Source organism: Panthera onca, chromosome A2 (assembly GCF_046562875.1).
Source record: "Panthera onca isolate mPanOnc1 chromosome A2, mPanOnc1 haplotype 2, whole genome shotgun sequence".
In the NCBI taxonomy this organism is placed as follows: Eukaryota; Metazoa; Chordata; class Mammalia; order Carnivora; family Felidae; genus Panthera; species Panthera onca.
Window position 1 is genome coordinate 125,588,610 of NC_138340.1, and position 17,062 is coordinate 125,605,671.

General features: G+C 38.2%; 1 protein-coding gene and 1 long non-coding RNA gene across 2 annotated transcripts in view; one reads left to right on the forward strand and one right to left on the reverse strand.

The window, feature by feature from the left end:
- Positions 1 to 17,062, reverse strand: part of TBX20 (T-box transcription factor 20) — a 61,097-nt gene that overhangs the window by 26,369 nt on the left and 17,666 nt on the right. The window contains exon 6 of the mRNA XM_060632871.3: positions 11,000 to 11,076. Within this exon, the coding sequence (XP_060488854.1) occupies positions 11,000 to 11,076 (77 nt within the window). The remainder of the gene's footprint in view (positions 1 to 10,999; positions 11,077 to 17,062) is intronic.
- On the forward strand, positions 372 to 16,599 carry LOC132679377 (uncharacterized). The gene is made up of 2 exons (XR_009610122.2): positions 372 to 926; positions 16,192 to 16,599. It is a non-coding gene; the product is annotated as an uncharacterized LOC132679377 (long non-coding RNA).

The following is a 17,062-nucleotide window of genomic DNA, read 5'->3' on the forward strand; positions in this document are numbered from 1 at the left end:
AGATGAGCTGGGGAAAAGTAATTGGACATTAACAAAACATTCGGCATTTCAAAAGAAGAAAACTAATTTTAAAAACAGGACAAGGGGTACCTGGATGGCTCAGTCAGTTAAGCATCTGACTCTTGATTTCAGCACAGGTCACGATCTCAGGGTGTATGGGATAGAGCCGTGCGTCGGGCTCTGTGCTGATGGTGCAGAGCCTGCTTGGGATTGTCTCTCTCTGTCACCCTCTCTCTCTGACCTCCCCTGCTCATGCTCGTGTTCTCTCTCTCTCAAAATAAATAAATAAACTTAAAAAAATAGATAAAAGATAAAAGCAGAACAAGTGCTCTCTTCTGAAACAGACTTGTTTCAAGAAACAGAAAGAAATATTTTAGTGTCTAATATATATTTTCAAATTTTCAGCAAGATTTAAGACCCCATATTAACAAAACAGGCACTAACGGGCATAAAAAGGAAACCATCAGGAGGCATAAGTATACTCAGAATGTCAAAGTAACAATAACCACATCCTAAAAGAACTCAGAACACAGAACACTGGATGCTGCAGGAAACAAAATCAAACAAATGAGAAACCTTATATAAGAAATTCTCCCAACATCAGAGTAAAAAACTTAAGGAGACGAAAATTATTAATTAATAAGAGAAACAGGGAACAGATTTGGGAGATGTAACTAATGTACATATAATAGGAGTCTTGGAGGGTCTGAATAGAGCAGGCCACTTAGAAGCAAAAAGAGGAGATAAAGAAGAATAAGAAGACAGTCTGCCTGGGCTGAAAAATGACCTGAGTTTTCAATTTAAAGGGTTTATTTATAGAGGAAACACTAATTTTTACAAATCTACAATCAGACAAATACTGGCCAATTTCTGAGTTTCAAAGAAAATATTCTAAAAGCATTTTATCCAGACAGAGAGAAAAAAAGGTAAGTTTCCAACAAAGGGGAGGCAGTGGCACCAGCCTTTATTCCACAGTATTTAAAAGCCAGATGGCAAAGGACAGTTGAAAGGGTCTGGGGGGAAAGACTGCTACCATAATGCTGGCAGATCATCTGGGATAAACAAGAACTCATAAAGCAAAGGATGCACACATCCTTTCCCAGCCAATTACTCAACGTTTACCAACAACCGGGAATAAAGTCAGAACATGATTCTAATAATTGGAAAGACTACAGAAATGAGCAATAAACAGTGAAATGACTAGAATTCAATTTAAATGACTATAGTTGATGTACTGTCATCTTTAACAAAAAATCTTTTGAAAAAGATAGAGAAGATACATGAATAAAAATCTGGATTTAAAACCCCAGATCAGGGGCGCCTGGGTAGTTCAGTTGTTTGAGCATCCGACTTTGGCTTAGGTAATGATCTTGTAGTTTGTGAATTTGAGCCCTGCATGAGGCTTGCTGCTCTCAGAGCATAGCTTGCTTCAGATCTTCTGTCCTCATCTCTCTGTCCCTCCCCCGCTTGTGCACACACACTCTCTCTCTCAAAAATAAATAAAACATTAAAAAAATATCCCAGATCATGTAAACCACAATTATGGATGGAGGGGGAGAGGTAGCACAAAGAAAAATCATATACTAAATATCTCCTATTTTACAAGAAAAGAAAGTATATAGCTTCTGACAATAACAGAAATGTCAATTTTACAATTATGTCTTTTAGAATTTGAAAGCATAATTATTAAAAAGAAATACAGTTAACACTAGAGCAAAGACTTTGGTTTCATAGAAACTATGGTGGGTGCGAAGCTCAACTCACAAATTGTGTGAAGAAAGTACCGATCTCTCCAAACTTCTGCTATCTCATCTACCAAATAGGGATGATAATGGTTCTTTATTATAGGCTTATTTTGACGAGTGACTAAAATCAAGTGTGTAAAGTATATAGCCCACTGCCTGACTGTGGAAGTTCAGCTATAATAAAAGGGGTGGGTGGGGGTAAGGTGATAAATATAACAAAAGAAGAAAAAATAAAATGTAAAGCAAATAGCCGAATTAAACAGTGAGCAGAAATATCAAACATATCAAATTAATCAAACATATCAATTATTACGATACTGAAGAGGGATTACATTTTTCTATTAAAACACAAAGACCTTCAGACAAAATTTTTTTAAAAATACAGATACTCTTGTTATTTTTAAAAAGACAACATCATTATTTACTCAACATAATATGTGAGTATATACTATGTACCGGCCACTGTTCTAGGACCTAGGGATATAGTAGGAAACAAAAGACAAAGCCTCAGACCCATTCAGATATGGGGGCAGCACATTCCAGGCAGAGGCCTGGGCATGCTTAGAGAAAAGTGACCAAGAGGAAGGTACATGAATTCAGAGACAGAACTGAGAAGGTCGGGGCCAGATTCCGTAAGACTTCTCAAGCCATGTCTGGACTGGGATTTTACTATCAATGAGAAGTGAGTCACTGGAGAGCTCTGAGCAAGAGTGATATGGTCCAATTCCCTTTCCTCGACAGTGAAAGTACACCATTCTGACTGGTGTACTAGAAACTGACCTGAGGGCAGTAAGAGTAGAGGTAGAAAGATCAATGAGAAAATTAGTGTAATAATCTAGTAAAGAGATGATAGTGTCTCAGATAAGGGTGGTAGCAATGGAGATGGTAAGGAAGCAGTTGGACTCCTCCGGACATAGTTTGAAAGATTAGCTGACTGTTTGGATGTAGGAAGAGAAAGAAAAAGAGGGGCCAAGGATGACTGCCAGCCTTTTGGCCAGAGCCGTGGAAGGATGTGGTTGCCCACAGCTGAGATGGGAAGGGTAAGGGAAGAGCAGGTGTGGGAGACAATGACTGGGCATCCTGTCTCAGATGTGTGAAATCTGAGAAGCCCTTTATGGGGAGAGGGAAGAGTAAAAGAAATAGCCAGTCAGATCTTTGAATCTTGAGAGGACAGAACCAGAGATGTACATTTAATAGTGATCAGCATATAATATCATGAAACCAGGTCAATTTATCCAGGAAAGAAGTGCAGATTGAGAAAGAGAGGTCCCAGGATGAAGGCCTGGAACACATCACTGTCTAAAGATGGAGGACAAGAGGAAGAACCAACCGGGGGGTGGAGAAAGAATGGCCAATGGAGTAGAATAAAAACCAGAAGAGTGAGAGGTCTTAGAAGCCAAGAGGAAAGTAGGAGAGAATGAACAAGTGTCAAACCTGACTGACAGGACAAGGAAGACGATGACTGAGACTGTCCATTGGATTTAGTGATGGAGAGGTCACCGGTGACCTGGACAAGGGCGGACTGGTGGAGAAGAGGGGGAAAGCCTGAAAGGCAGGGTAGGAAAGACAAAGGGAAGAGAATAGACACAACTCGTAAGGAGCTTTATTATAAGGAGCAGGAAATTGAAAACATCAGTAATTCAAGAGACAAATGGGATCTAGAGATGATTGTCAAATGTCAGGATACTTGATGATGCAAGAGAGAGGGAGTATATTGCTATAGTGACAAAGATTTTTAAAAACTAAAAGGCAAATAAAAGAAAGCAAAAACTTAAAAAGTACAGCAATGTAAGAATAGGCAAAGTAGAATCCAAGACAAAAAGCATTAAATGGGATAGAAATTAATATATATTTCTGATAAACTATGGAACTTAACTAGTTAAACAAGTCTTCCCCGTAAGAGTACTTCACCCAGATGAATTTATGGGGAAGACTGTAAAACTTCCTTGCATTTTTAAACTGATCCCGACTCAAAAGGAACATATTTCAATTCATTTGAACAAACTAGCAGAAACCTGATACCAAAAACTGACAGAAAAGGGAAGAAGAAACAAAGTTAAATCTCTGTTACAAAAATTGATAAAATGTCTTAAAGAAAATAGGAGTAAATTAAATCCAGCAACGGATTACAAGAAAACCAGGTAAAATCCAGACAGGATTTATTCCAGAAATAAACTGATAGCTCCACATAGACAACAGGACTATAATTATTCATATTATTATTTAAAAGTAGAAAAATAGGGGCGCCTGGGTGGCTCAGTCGGTTAAGCGTCCGACTTCAGCTCAGGTCATGATCTCACAGTCCATGAGTTCAAGCCCCGCGTTGAGCTCTTTGCTGACAGCTCAGAGCCTGGAGCCTGCTTCAGATTCTGTGTCTCCCTCTCTCTCTGCCCCTCCCCTGCTCATGCTCTGTCTCTCTCTGTCTCAAAAATAAATAAGAACATTAAAAAAATTTTTTTAAGTAGAAAAATAATTAAAATTGTCTCAGATGTTAAAAGATTATTAAATATAAATTCATTTAATATTCAGGACAACAAAAAATTATTTAGGCATAGAAAGGTATTGCCTCAACATGATAAAGAATATCCATCTGAAACCCACTGCCAATGAAAACCATATATGATGATCAAACATTTGAGGCATTGCTAAACAAGTCAAGAACAAGAGAATAATGCCAACTACAACCATTACTTTTCAATAGGGTCTTGGAAATTTTAGTCAGTGTAGTAAAACAAGGAAAAGACATTTTTAAAAGCATAGCTATAAGAAAGAAAAAAGATAAAATTATCATTTTTTTTGCAAATTATACAGCAATCTGAGTAGAAAACTCAAGAGACTAAAAGGAAAAATTATTAAAACTCTTTTTTAAGTTTCATCAGAATGGCAGTATGCCCAACACGGATAGGAATCGATAGCTTTTTACAGACTATACTAGGTAGATTCTAATTAAAAATTCTACTTTCAAAAGCAAGCTCTCTCTTCCCAAAAATCTCTCTGGTGCAGTGCCATCCAGTACAAAGGTAGTGTGAGCCATATATGTAATTTTAAATAGTCTAGTTGTCACATTAAAAATAGGTGAAATTAATTTTAATATGTTTAATATGTCCAAAGTATCATTTTTTAAAGTTTATTTTGAAAGAGAGAGAGAGAGAGAGAGAGAGGGAGAGAGTGTGTGAACAAGCACAAGTGGAAGAAGAGAGAAAGAGAGAGAGAGAAAGAGAGAGAGAGAAAAAATCCCAAGCAGTCTCCAAGCTATCAGCATGGAGCCCGACATGGGGCTTGAACTCACAAGCTGTGAGATCATGACCTGAGCCAAAATCAAGAGTCAGATGCTTAACTGACTGAGCCACCCAGGCACCCCCAAAATATTATTTTAACATATAACAATATTTTAAAACAACTTTTGAGATATTTTCATTCTTTTTTCAAGGAGCCTTCAACATCATAGGGTTTGTTTGTTTGTTCTGACAGCACATCTCAATGGGAATAGCCACATTTCAAGTCCTCACTTGACGTCATCTATGGTGACCATCAATGGTCAAGCCATCTATGGTCAAGGGCCATTGATGAAATAGGACAGTGTAGCTCTAGTAGACTTAGCTATGTGCCTAAGAAAATTTGGGGCCTAAGAAAATATGGTTGGGACTTACAAACTTGAAAATCTCAAAACTTCTAAGGAACATAAAAAGACATTTTAGTAAAAGGACAAACATGACATATGCCCAGAAGGAAGTTCCAATACTGTAAAGATACCAATTTTCTCCTCCAACTTATTATATAAATGGAACATAAGCCCGGTCAAATTTCCAATGACTTTTTTTGGGGAAGATCTGACAAAATGATTCCAAAGACTGGAAGCATAAATGCCAAAGAATAGCAAGAAAATTTGAAAATAACAAGTAAAAACGTTTGGAGTTTGCCATATCAGATATCTAAGTATCAGTTTCTTTTTTTTTTTTTTTTTATAAATTTTTTTTTTAACGTTTATTTATTTTTGAGATAGAGAGAGACAGAGCATGAACGGGGGAGGGGCAGAGAGAGAGGGAGCCACAGAATCGGAAGCAGGCTACAGGCTCTGAGCCGTCAGCACGGAGCCCGACGCAGGGCTTGAACTCACGGACTGCGAGATCGTGACCTGAGTGAAGTCGGCTGCCCAACCGACTGAGCCACCCAGGCGCCCCTCTAAGTATCAGTTTTTATATATTTTATCAATTTATAAACATTAAAACAATGCAATACTGGAAGTTTGATAAAGAGACTATAAAAACTACTACAGGTAAGAATTTAATATATGATAGGAAGAATTATAAATAAGTGGGAAAGGAATATGTTAGTAAATACATGTATTGGAACCACTTATAAAAAATGTACAGTACACATGTCTATTTTATATCTTACACCAAAATAAATACTGCATGACTTTTTAAGTGAAAAAATAGAAAGCCGTAAGGTGACAGAAGTCTGTAGTTGAACATTTACATATTTATATAATTCTGAAGTAGGGGGCCTCTTAATAGAAATCATAAAGTAAAAGAAAAACAGATTGGTGATAAAATACTCTATCAAAAACATTTAAAAAGCTAATTTCAAACTGGTAAAATGGGTCCAGTATACATAAACAATAAAAATACTAATACACACTAAATATTATATATAAAATACTAAAAATACTATTACATAAGTAGCTTGCATAGATCAGTAAGAGAAAAAATGAACAATACAAAAGAAAAAAGAGAGGGTTAATGACAAACAGGCCAACTTACAAAAGAAAGGACAAATTTTCACCTATCAAATTGGCAAAGATGAAAAGACAGTGATTATGTTTGACAAAGGTACAAGAAATGGGCACTCTTGACCATGACATGGACAATCATTCTTGAGGGAAATTTGGCAGTATGTATGAAAAGCGTTAAAAACATGTGTATCTTTCCCTTTTTCTGAGGTACCTAGACTAAGCAAATTCACAGAGACAGAAAGTAGAACAGATATTACCAGGGGCTGAGGGAGGACCAATGGGGAGCTAGTAGTGAATGAATACAGACTTTCTGATTGGGATGATGGAAACATTCTAGAAATGTATAATGGTGATGGTTGCACAACACTGTGAATATACGTAATGCCACTGAATTCTATACTCAAAACTGATTAAAATGGCAAACTTTAGGTTGCAATGTTACCACAATTTTTAAAAGGTTTTCCATTGCATGACTATAAACATTCATTAAACCATGTTTCTACTATTGAATATTTAGGTTTTTCCCAAATTTTTAACAATTAAAAAATATGATTAAAACTTAGACCCAGTATTTTCATTTGTTAGGATTTATCCTATGATAATAATGAAGGATATGGGTAAAGATATGTATTTTCCTCCTGGCCCTGTTTATAATAATAGAAAGTGGGAAATGTAAATAACTAATATATACAATTGGTCAAATAAATGATCACACACAGTGGAAAATTAGGCAGCTATTGAAAGTATACTACAGACAAACATCTACTGATATTAAGGGGAAATGATTAAAAACAGTATGTATGTAAACTTTAAAGGAAGTAAATGCATAGGAAAGTACCTGGAAGAATATATAAATTTTTGTTAGCAGTATTACCACTGAGTGAATGGGATTTGTTACATATTTATGCTTTTTTTTCTTGTTAGTATTTTTCTGCAATGAGCATGAACTCTCTTTGAAAAAAAAAACTAATAAAAGAAACTTAATTTTGAAGAAATCATTTAGTAACCCTCCCAGTTATTTCTCCTTTCTCAGAGGTAACACTGTGCTTTCACTTACTATACAAAGTGCCCCCCCCCCAAAGAAAACATCAGCTTGACAGATTGTTTATTATTATCTGACAGACCAGCAGGTATTTCTTTCCCTGAACTAAATAACTATGAATGTGGTTATATGAAGAAATCCCTAGGGCACCTGGGTGGCTCAGTTGGTTAAGTATCCAACTTCTACTCAGGTCATGATCTCACGGCTTATGAGTTCGAGCCCCACGTCAAGCTCTATGCTGACAGCTCAGAGGCTCCAGGCTTTGGATTCTGTGTCTCCCTCTCTCTCTGCTCCTCCCCTGCTCACGCTCAGTCTCTCTCTCTCTCTCAAAAATAAATACACATTTAAAAAAATAAAAAAATAAGAAATCCCTTTGGGCTTTGGTTTGCTTCTAAGCTGTGCAAAGTATCCAATGAAAATACTTTCTACTTTTGCTAAAGAGGTGGGTTTCCTTTTAGAAATGAGGGAGATGCTGTCACTGAGGAGTAATGCTACATGTGAAGCATGTTAGACATTCAAGTATCTGACTGGAACCTAGTAAAATTGAGAGCAAGAAAACCGTAATGCCTTATACAGTATCCCAAAAGCATATGCAACTGTAGAAGAAATAATATTATAATAGAGGTATATAGCAAACAGATCCAGTCCCAAAGGCGTTTTTGTTTGGGTGTCCCATATAGTAGTTGTAAATCTAGAACAGGAAACTTAAAATAATTAAGATCACATATTTATAACATCATATTCGATTAGGTTAGAAAAGTGCAATTTCTGTCATCATGTCATAAAAAGATGTGTTTTTCTCTCAGATCTCTTATAAAGAAAAGTCTCCTCTATTGTTACAGATAGGGCTGTTTTCAATCAGTTACAAGGAGCAATTCAATTACTAGATGGTTTAGTGCAGTAACTGACTCCAGACTAATTTAATTTCTTTAGGTCTCTAAAGATCAATTGATCTGATTTGACCCATCCCCAAAGGCTGTTTAGGGAAAATTCAGACTTAAATACCTGGAAATGAAATCCAAAACCTTGGCCAATTTCACACTAGTTAGGTCATCTTGCAAACTTTCAGCTGGTCACAGAAGATGCTCTTTTTGCTCTCAGACCATTGAAAGCTACTCAGCTTCACGTTCATGTGACTGCTCCCCACATCAGGATGCTTATTCAATAAGTGGAAAATGTGCCTGCATGTATTATTAAATCTGCTGTTCTAAAGGGCAGTCAGTCTGGGGACTCACATCTCGTGAGTGCACGTGCAACTAAGAGGCTATTTTTACTCTAGGAGTAGTTTATTAAGACTACTAAAGTACACTTAGATGGGACAAAAAAATAACAATATAATTATTTCATATTTTTATATTTATAAGGTATTTCATAAATGTTATCTTACTTGATTCTCATAACAAACCTCTGAAGTGAGCAGGGTTATTGTTCCCATAGGAAACAGACTCAGAGGCTAGGAGACTTCTCCAGGATCACTGTGCCAGTAAAAGGCAGAGCTGGGAGTCTAACTGATGAGTTTGTCACCCAGTATATTATACCCATCCCTTGATTTGAGACAGAAGATAGGGCACACACTACAAAAACACACCACTACGGCCCCACTGAGCCACTGTCTTCATTCTTACCTGCTACCTGACTTAAACAGACAAGTTCACTTATGATTCCACCTGTACACATCTCCTTTGCATCAGTGCCTCTGGCGTTCCAGAAACAAATGAAAAAGGTCACGCTTGAATGAGAGCAGCCTTTGCAAATGGATTCATTTGTCACCCACACTGCTGATGCTACATTCTCACTGACTTCAGTCTCAAGGCCTATCTGCTTGCCTTTGTCCCACCTAATTAGAGAGCTACCCACTTGGAGTCTCTCTGCAGTTTGTAATGGATTTTCTTTTCTTTTCTTTTCTTTAAAAAAAATTTTTTTTAATGTTTATTTATTTTTGACAGGGAGAGAGAGAGAGAGAGAGAGAGAGCGAGCATGAGTGGGGGAGGGGCAGAGAGAGAGGGAGACACAGAATCCAAAGCAGGCTCCAGGCTCTGAGCTGTCAGCGCAGAGCCCAACGAGGGGCTTGAACTCACGGACCGCGAGATCATGACCTGAGACGAAGTCGGACGCTTAACTGACTGAGCCACCCAGGCGCCCATGCAATGGATTTTCAACCACAAGCTCAATTTTCTTTCCCTGATCTCAGCACCCACAGCCACTTGTCAAGCTCCCCAACCACTTAATGTCTCTCTTTTACTCAAATCCCATAGCACTTGCCCCACTTTCAGCCTATCCTGCTGGCTTCTCCACCTCCCCACTGAGTCTCTATATCTGTTTCTCCAACTCAAAACCACCCACCCCCCATGCTCTGCCACTCGGGAAGGCTGAGGGAAGGATCAGAAAGATGTTGTTAAAATGTGTAATTAGTTCTTCATCTGCAATTGCCAGGACAGGTTGGAAAGAAGTGCGGAGGTCAGGAGACGTGACCATGTGGTAGGTAACACAGGGTGTGACAGAAACGTGTAGCAGTTAGTAGGGAAATCGCACAAAGATTTGGAGGTAAATTAAACCTAAAGGCTGGTGGTGAGGGTACACCACCTGTCAAAGACTTCAGGCCACATGAAAGAATAAGTTCAGAAGATAAAAAAGGTCTAAAGATCTAACGTGTAACATGGTGACTAGAGTTGATAACACTTTTTGTATAATTGAAATCTGCAAAGAGAGGAGAACTTAAATGTTCTCATACAAAAAAAAGAAGTACAGAAAGTTACATAGTAGGTGTAAGAGTTACAAATAATCAGGTTGAAAAATCTTCTCCCTATAAAAAACACACATTTTTTTTGACATTCCTATGGGCAAGCTATGGATCTCATTATAGTCATTACTCATCACATAGATGGCCTCGCAATGTGTGAACCATTTCAATTAAGTAAAAAGTGAAGTTCCAGGCACACGATTGTCACTTGTCTTCTTAAAGGTCCTGAGATCTGATGTCTCTCCTACAACATAGACTCAGTCTACACCATAGGTAAAATATGTGCCTTGAGTTAAATTAGATCTCCTTGCTTCGACATTCCAAACTACTCATATTCTTCATGCTAGCAAATATGTCCACTTCAGAAGGCAAAGGCTATCAAAATTCCATTTCTCTACAGATTGCCACTCGAGACATGAAGCTTAGTATCATCAAAAGGATTGAGTCATTGATAACGAAGAAACCCTATTTTTTACAGTTGAGTAAATGTCCCAACCAAAAAAAACACTTCCTTGGAAATAGCACAGAGCAGACGCAGACATAGCAGCTGTCAAAGCTTAAGCAGCTGCATATCTAAGGGTTTATAGGTGGAAGGGGAAGTGGGGTGGCGAATCGGAGACTATCTACAGCAAGGTTATGGTTCTTTGGCGTTGAAAGGAGTGTGTTCCTACAAACTCGCTCTTTTTTTTTTTTTTTATCTTATCTGGACAAAAAAGTAAACAGAAAATTCTCATTACCTCTCAATGTCAGTGAGCCTGGAGGAGTCCCGGAATCCTTTGGCAAAAGGGTTGCTATCTATTTTCAGCTTGGTTATCTGGAAAGGAATGAATGGGCAACAAGACAGTATCATTTCCGAGGTTTGAGTTTGTTTTGTTCATTTTCCATGCCACCCCAAGAAAACTTAACGTCTCTCAGGACCGTGGGAAGGGTGGAAAGTGACAGAGAAGTTCGCAGGAGGGATGGATCACAGCCGAGTGGGACAGCTGATCAGGGAAGGCCTCAGAGAGGAGGGACTTGGAGACCGGCTGGTCCTGGAGAACAGGCTGAAGGTCAACGTATAGAGACAAATGGTGGGGGTGGAGCTTTGTGAACACTGTGGCTGCTCTGTGAAGTATTGAAGAGGGCAGGGAGTGAGGGAGCTGTCTAGGCCAGCACTGGTGGGTGATGGGGAATAGAAACAAGAGTGTTGCCTCATGCTGAGTTGGCAGCATCATTTGTGAATCCTATAGGCACATACATATACCACAATGGATGCAAAGATAAAATGGCCAATAATAGCTTCATGTTCAATACTAGATTAAATCCATGACATAAATACATGATATAAAGCTTTCAGAGTATAATTTACCCCTGCTCCCCTTTCCATCTGACCAAATTAGAATCAGTCTTTTGTTATCCTCCCGTACAATGCTATTTATAGACTCCGTGCTTACACAGGGAAAAAAAAAAATTCCCTAATAAGAATCATAGTCTGAAGTCCTGAGTACCTACGATGTCCTAGTCATAATTCCCACAGTATTAATATTAATGTAAAAAGATCCATTAAATCGTATGTACTGTCCATCCAAAGAAATAGACATCAGGTTAAGAAGCAAAAAAATAAAAGAAACACCGATTAAAAGATACCTGACTTGTAAAATTCATGATTAGAGCCGAAAAGAACCCAGGAGGACCAGGACACGGCTAATAGATATCTGAATTAGAACCACAGACACCTTTAAACAGAGTCATAGGCCATTGGTATCAAAACAAGAACCCATGTAAATCTTTAGAGAGAAATGCACAAAACAGTCTTAACCTGAAGAAAAAGTTACAATTGAGGCACATCCTCCTCGTAAGCACTAAACAACAATCAAAATAACCTGAAATACTCTTATGCCAAAATGCAACTATTCCTCTGATCAGAGTGTATCCGCTGTTCATTTTAAAATTTTTTTTTTTAATGTTTTTATTTATTTTTTTGAGACAGAGAGAGACAGAGCATGAACAGGGGAAGGTCAGAGAGAGAGGGAGACACAGAATCTGAAACAGGCTCCAGGCTCTGAGCTGTCAGCCTAGAGCCCTATGCGGGGCTCGAACTCACGGACCGCGAGATCATGACCTGAGCCGAAGTCGGACACTCAACCGACTGAGCCACCCAGGCGCCCCCGCTGTTCATTTTAAATAACACCTAGGGGTGCCTGGATGGCTCAGTCGGTTAAGCGTCCGACTTCAGCTCAGGTCACGATCTCACGGTCCGTGAGTTCGAGCCCCGTGTCGGGCTCTGGGCTGATGGCTCAGAGCCTGGAGCCTGCTTCCGATTCTGTGTCTCCCTCTCTCTCTGCCCCTCCCCCGTTTATGCTCTGTCTCTCTCTGTCTCAAAAATAAATAAACGTTAAAAAAAAAAAAATTAAAAATAAATAAATAAATAAATAACACCTAAAGAATTGCTTTTTTTCATTACAAAAGAAAGGCATTTGTTTCCATTTTGAGTTTTCTAAGTATGAACTAACCAATGTACAAGCTGCAAAGAAGCTGTTTGCCTCACGTAAACTAGAACTTCCTGCACTATCCTATTCAGAGACTGCACTGCTCTGCCGTGAACACTGGCAGGATATAAGATTGATCATTGGATACTATTAAGTCTTAAGAGTACTCGACAATATCTCACAAATGTTCATTTTTAGCCTTTTCACACTCGTGCAGCCAAAAAAAAAATTACTAATTTCCTTTTCAGCTTAGTTAATGGACATTGGTAAATAAGGAAGGAAATAAGAAAACTGTTCTTAGTGAATAACAACAGCTAATTTAAGTTTGCATATAAAGAAATAGCCAGGACCTCTGAGGTTGCCTGGTTGATGGCCACCCAGGGTTCATACAGAACCTTCTCTACCTCTCCACCACCACTTCCATAGCCATGGATTTCTCAAGGGTCAAGTCTGTGTCAGTCCTTCTTTCAGAGTAGGATTTAGGTTTGGGCTTTTGTTTGTTTGTTTTATTTTTGTTTGGGGGGGGGGCAAGTGAGCAAAGGGCAGAGAGAGAAAGAGAGGAGAGAGAGAATCTCACAAGGGGCAGGGAGAGAGAAAGAGAGAGAGGGAGAAGTGGGGCTCACCCTGAAGTGGGGCTCGAGCTCACCCAATGCAGGGCTGGAACGCACAAACCGTGAGATCGTGACCTGAGCTGAAGCCGGATGCTTAACCGACTGAACGACCCAGACGCCCCAAGATTTAATTTTGAAGGTCAATTTTCAGGATGAAGGAGAAATTTTTTATTTGTTTGAAATAAACTGTAAATATCCTCTAAAGCACAAGCAACTCCAATGTTCTAAAAACACCAACAAGAGTTTTAAATCCTCAGATAGGAGCTATGTCTCTTTCTACTGAATAATTGTAAGTTAAAACGCTTTCTATTTCCAAAGTGCCTTATAGTTCACGAAAATGCTTTCACAATCATTCATCAACACATCTTTAATGAGGACCGATTACCTATCCTGTACTATGCTAAATGTTGGATCGTGCAAAACTGAAGAACACATGGTCCCTGCCCTAACGGAGCTTAAAATTCCAAGGCACAAAGCAGAGGGATACATAGCTTCCCAGAACAAACGGTGACTTACAGGCCACTAAAGATGGTGGCACCATAGTCACTGAAGTGCTAGTGATGTTAAGGGTGAACCAAACCCAGATGAAAATTTCAAACCAAAACTGTGAGGTAGGACAGTAAAGGCTTCCTTCAGGCTCAAGTCCTATAACCTAATGAATAAATTTTTTTTAAATGTTTATTTATTTATTTATTTATTTTTTTAATATATGAAATTTACTGTCAAATTGGTTTCCATACAACACCCAGTGCTCATCCCAAAAGGTGCCCTCCTCAATACCCATCACCCACCCTCCCCTTCCTCCCACCCCCCCATCAACCCTCAGTTGAATAAATTTTTAAAGTGAATAAAGTTTTATGGAGACAATGGCAGATATCTGATGGAAAAGCTAATTTTGAAAGAAGTTCTTTTACAACCATTCCAAATGTGACTACCAAGCTTTGTTTGAGTCTTCACAAACTAATAGAAAGTATGATCTATCTGGCATAATGAGTAAAAAAGGCTGTTGATCTGCTTTGTCCCTGTAAAGGATTTTAAAAATTATATTCGCTCTTCTTCATTATTTTCAAAAGGTAAAGACTAGTGGCTCAGAATGTGATGACTGTCGTAGAGAATAAATACTCTGAGCATGTGTGTGTTGTTCGAGTGATACGTCACCATATCTCATATTACTGCCATGACTCTGAAGAAGTGAATCACATTCAACAGGTGTTCAGATTTCTTTGGGATTTTCTTTCAGTATTAGAATTTTATTTTATTTTATTTTATTTTATTTTATTTTATTTTATTTTATTTTTAAATGTTTATTTTTGAGAGAGAGAGAGCACGAGGAGGGGAGGGGCAGAGAGAGAAGGGGACAGAGGATCCAAAGCAGGTTCTGTGCGGATAGCCTGATGCGGGGCTCAAACTCAAGAACCGTGAGATCATGACCTGAGCTGAAGTCATAAGCTTAACCAACTGAGCCACCCAGGCACCCCAGAATTTTCTAGTTCCAACATCTTTTCACTCCCTCTTTCGTAATCCCCAGGCAGATCAATGGTAGCTTTTTTCTTCACATTTTGATAGGATTTCAAAAGTACAGGAAAGATTCAAGAATAGTACAAGGCACTCTCATACACCTAGATTTACCAATTTGTTATAGCAACGATTTGACTTTAGTGTGCTAATTAGAAAAGGGGCTCAAGACAATAACCAGCTATTTACTTTTCTCTCTAGACCATTTATCGAATTTCAGGGAAAATAATCGCTTTTGGAAGTCAGAAGGAAAAAAGCTGAATCGATGTCTAATTACTAAAATTGTATGGGGGCCCTGGATTACCACTACAATCCTGAACAGGTTTTATTAAGACCTGATTAGCAGCACAAGGACTAGGAGTTAAATTTCCTAATTCATCCACCGTGTCCACAGCGGGTATCACTGGTCTCTGAGTTTGCTGGGGTGTTAACAATAAGACCCCAGAAATGTCTGTTGAAGTTTGCTTCAAGAACAAGCAATCAGAAATACGATTTCATCTTTTTGCCAGTGATGGGCTAGCAAAACTCTTCTTGGATTGACACAAATAGCATTTCATTTTGTTTTCTAATTTTAAAATAAAATAATTTTTAAATAGCAAGATTTTAACATTCTAGGTAATCATGCATTTTTAAAAGGTCATGCATAGATTTATTCCATGGATATTCCAATAAAAACGAGTAGTTACATCGAAAGACATTTATTTCTGAAGATAGAGTTGTATACCCCTTTGTGAAATTTGTGATAACTGAAAAAGTTATACCATCCAAGAACTGATTAGAGAAAGGACTTGAGTTACAGACGGTGATCTAAGCTGGACATCATTTCATTTGTTCTCTAACACAGAATCCCTGCCACGACATGCAACACTGTTGAACAATATCATCCACGTCGAGGGTAATACTACAAAAGGGTCCCAAAATAGTGATCAAACATAATACATTAGAAATAAAATGAAACTACAGGTATAGTTTATAGTTCAAAAACAAATTTTAAAAGCAGCAACGTTTTTCATTTTGTGAGGAAAAGCATTAAAGGGCAGGCTTCCTGCAGTCTGGTGGGTGCCTGCATTTATGCAAATCGCTGACTACTTCAGGCCAGAATATACTGCTGTTTCTTCACCTGTTATCTTAATAGAATACATTTCTTTTTTTGTAAGTAGGATTCTTGCCCAGTGCAGAGCCCATTCCATGGCTTGAACTCATGACCCTGAGATCAAAACCTGAGCTGAGATCAAGGGTCGAACGCTGACCCGAATGAGTCCCTCAGACACCCCAAACATAATGCATATCTTAACCAAGAAAAATTCACTCTTTTAACATCTCCTTTATCTATAGATAATAAATGTATGCAGAACTGAAGAGCAGATTTTGACACAGCCAGCTGCACCAAGGAGAAGGGGACCTTTCCCAGTGGTTACTACTCCATGTGATATCACTGGACTCTGAATCCAGCTGGCCCTCAGAGACCATTTCTCCAACTATCAGGAAAAGATCTGTCCAAAGGCATTTTAAAAATGAAACCTGACCTACACTTCAACTCTACGGCAATGGTCTGCCTGCTCAAAAACAATGTATGACCTTTAAATCTTAAATTATAAAATAGTTTGTTGAAAGTGTAATGTATTTAGGTTTTATCTAATAACGTAAGGAAATGCAATCATTTCCTCACGAAAACTGGAGGGAAAAAAAAACAACAAAAACTGTCCCATTTTCATTACTTACAAATAAAACTACCAGCCACAATACAGGAGAAGCTTTTCCACAAATTCTGTTGAAAACTGATTTCACTTTTAATAGATATAAAAGTAACAGTGCTATCTAAAGAGATACAAAGGTGAGCCTCAGTGTGAACTTCTAAATCTCTCTCTTCCTTCTATTCTTTGTGCACAAAAAATTCTAATACTTATCCTAAGTACATGTTTATTTCCTATATATTTACTTTATTGTATATCTGCTGTAGGGAAATAGTACACAAGCATGGGATAGCTGTGAAAATGCAGTAGATGTGGGGAGGCTTGAGAAAGAATCAAGGATAACTTTAGAAAATTGCTTAAGACTAAGGAAAACATTAACCCCCAGACTGATTTATTCATCCCACATGTGTTTATTGAACACATGAATTTTGATTGGTCTTGTGAGGTTTATGAACCATTTACAAAACTGGCTTATTAGTATACCAAATTAAAATCTTCCACTATTACCTGAA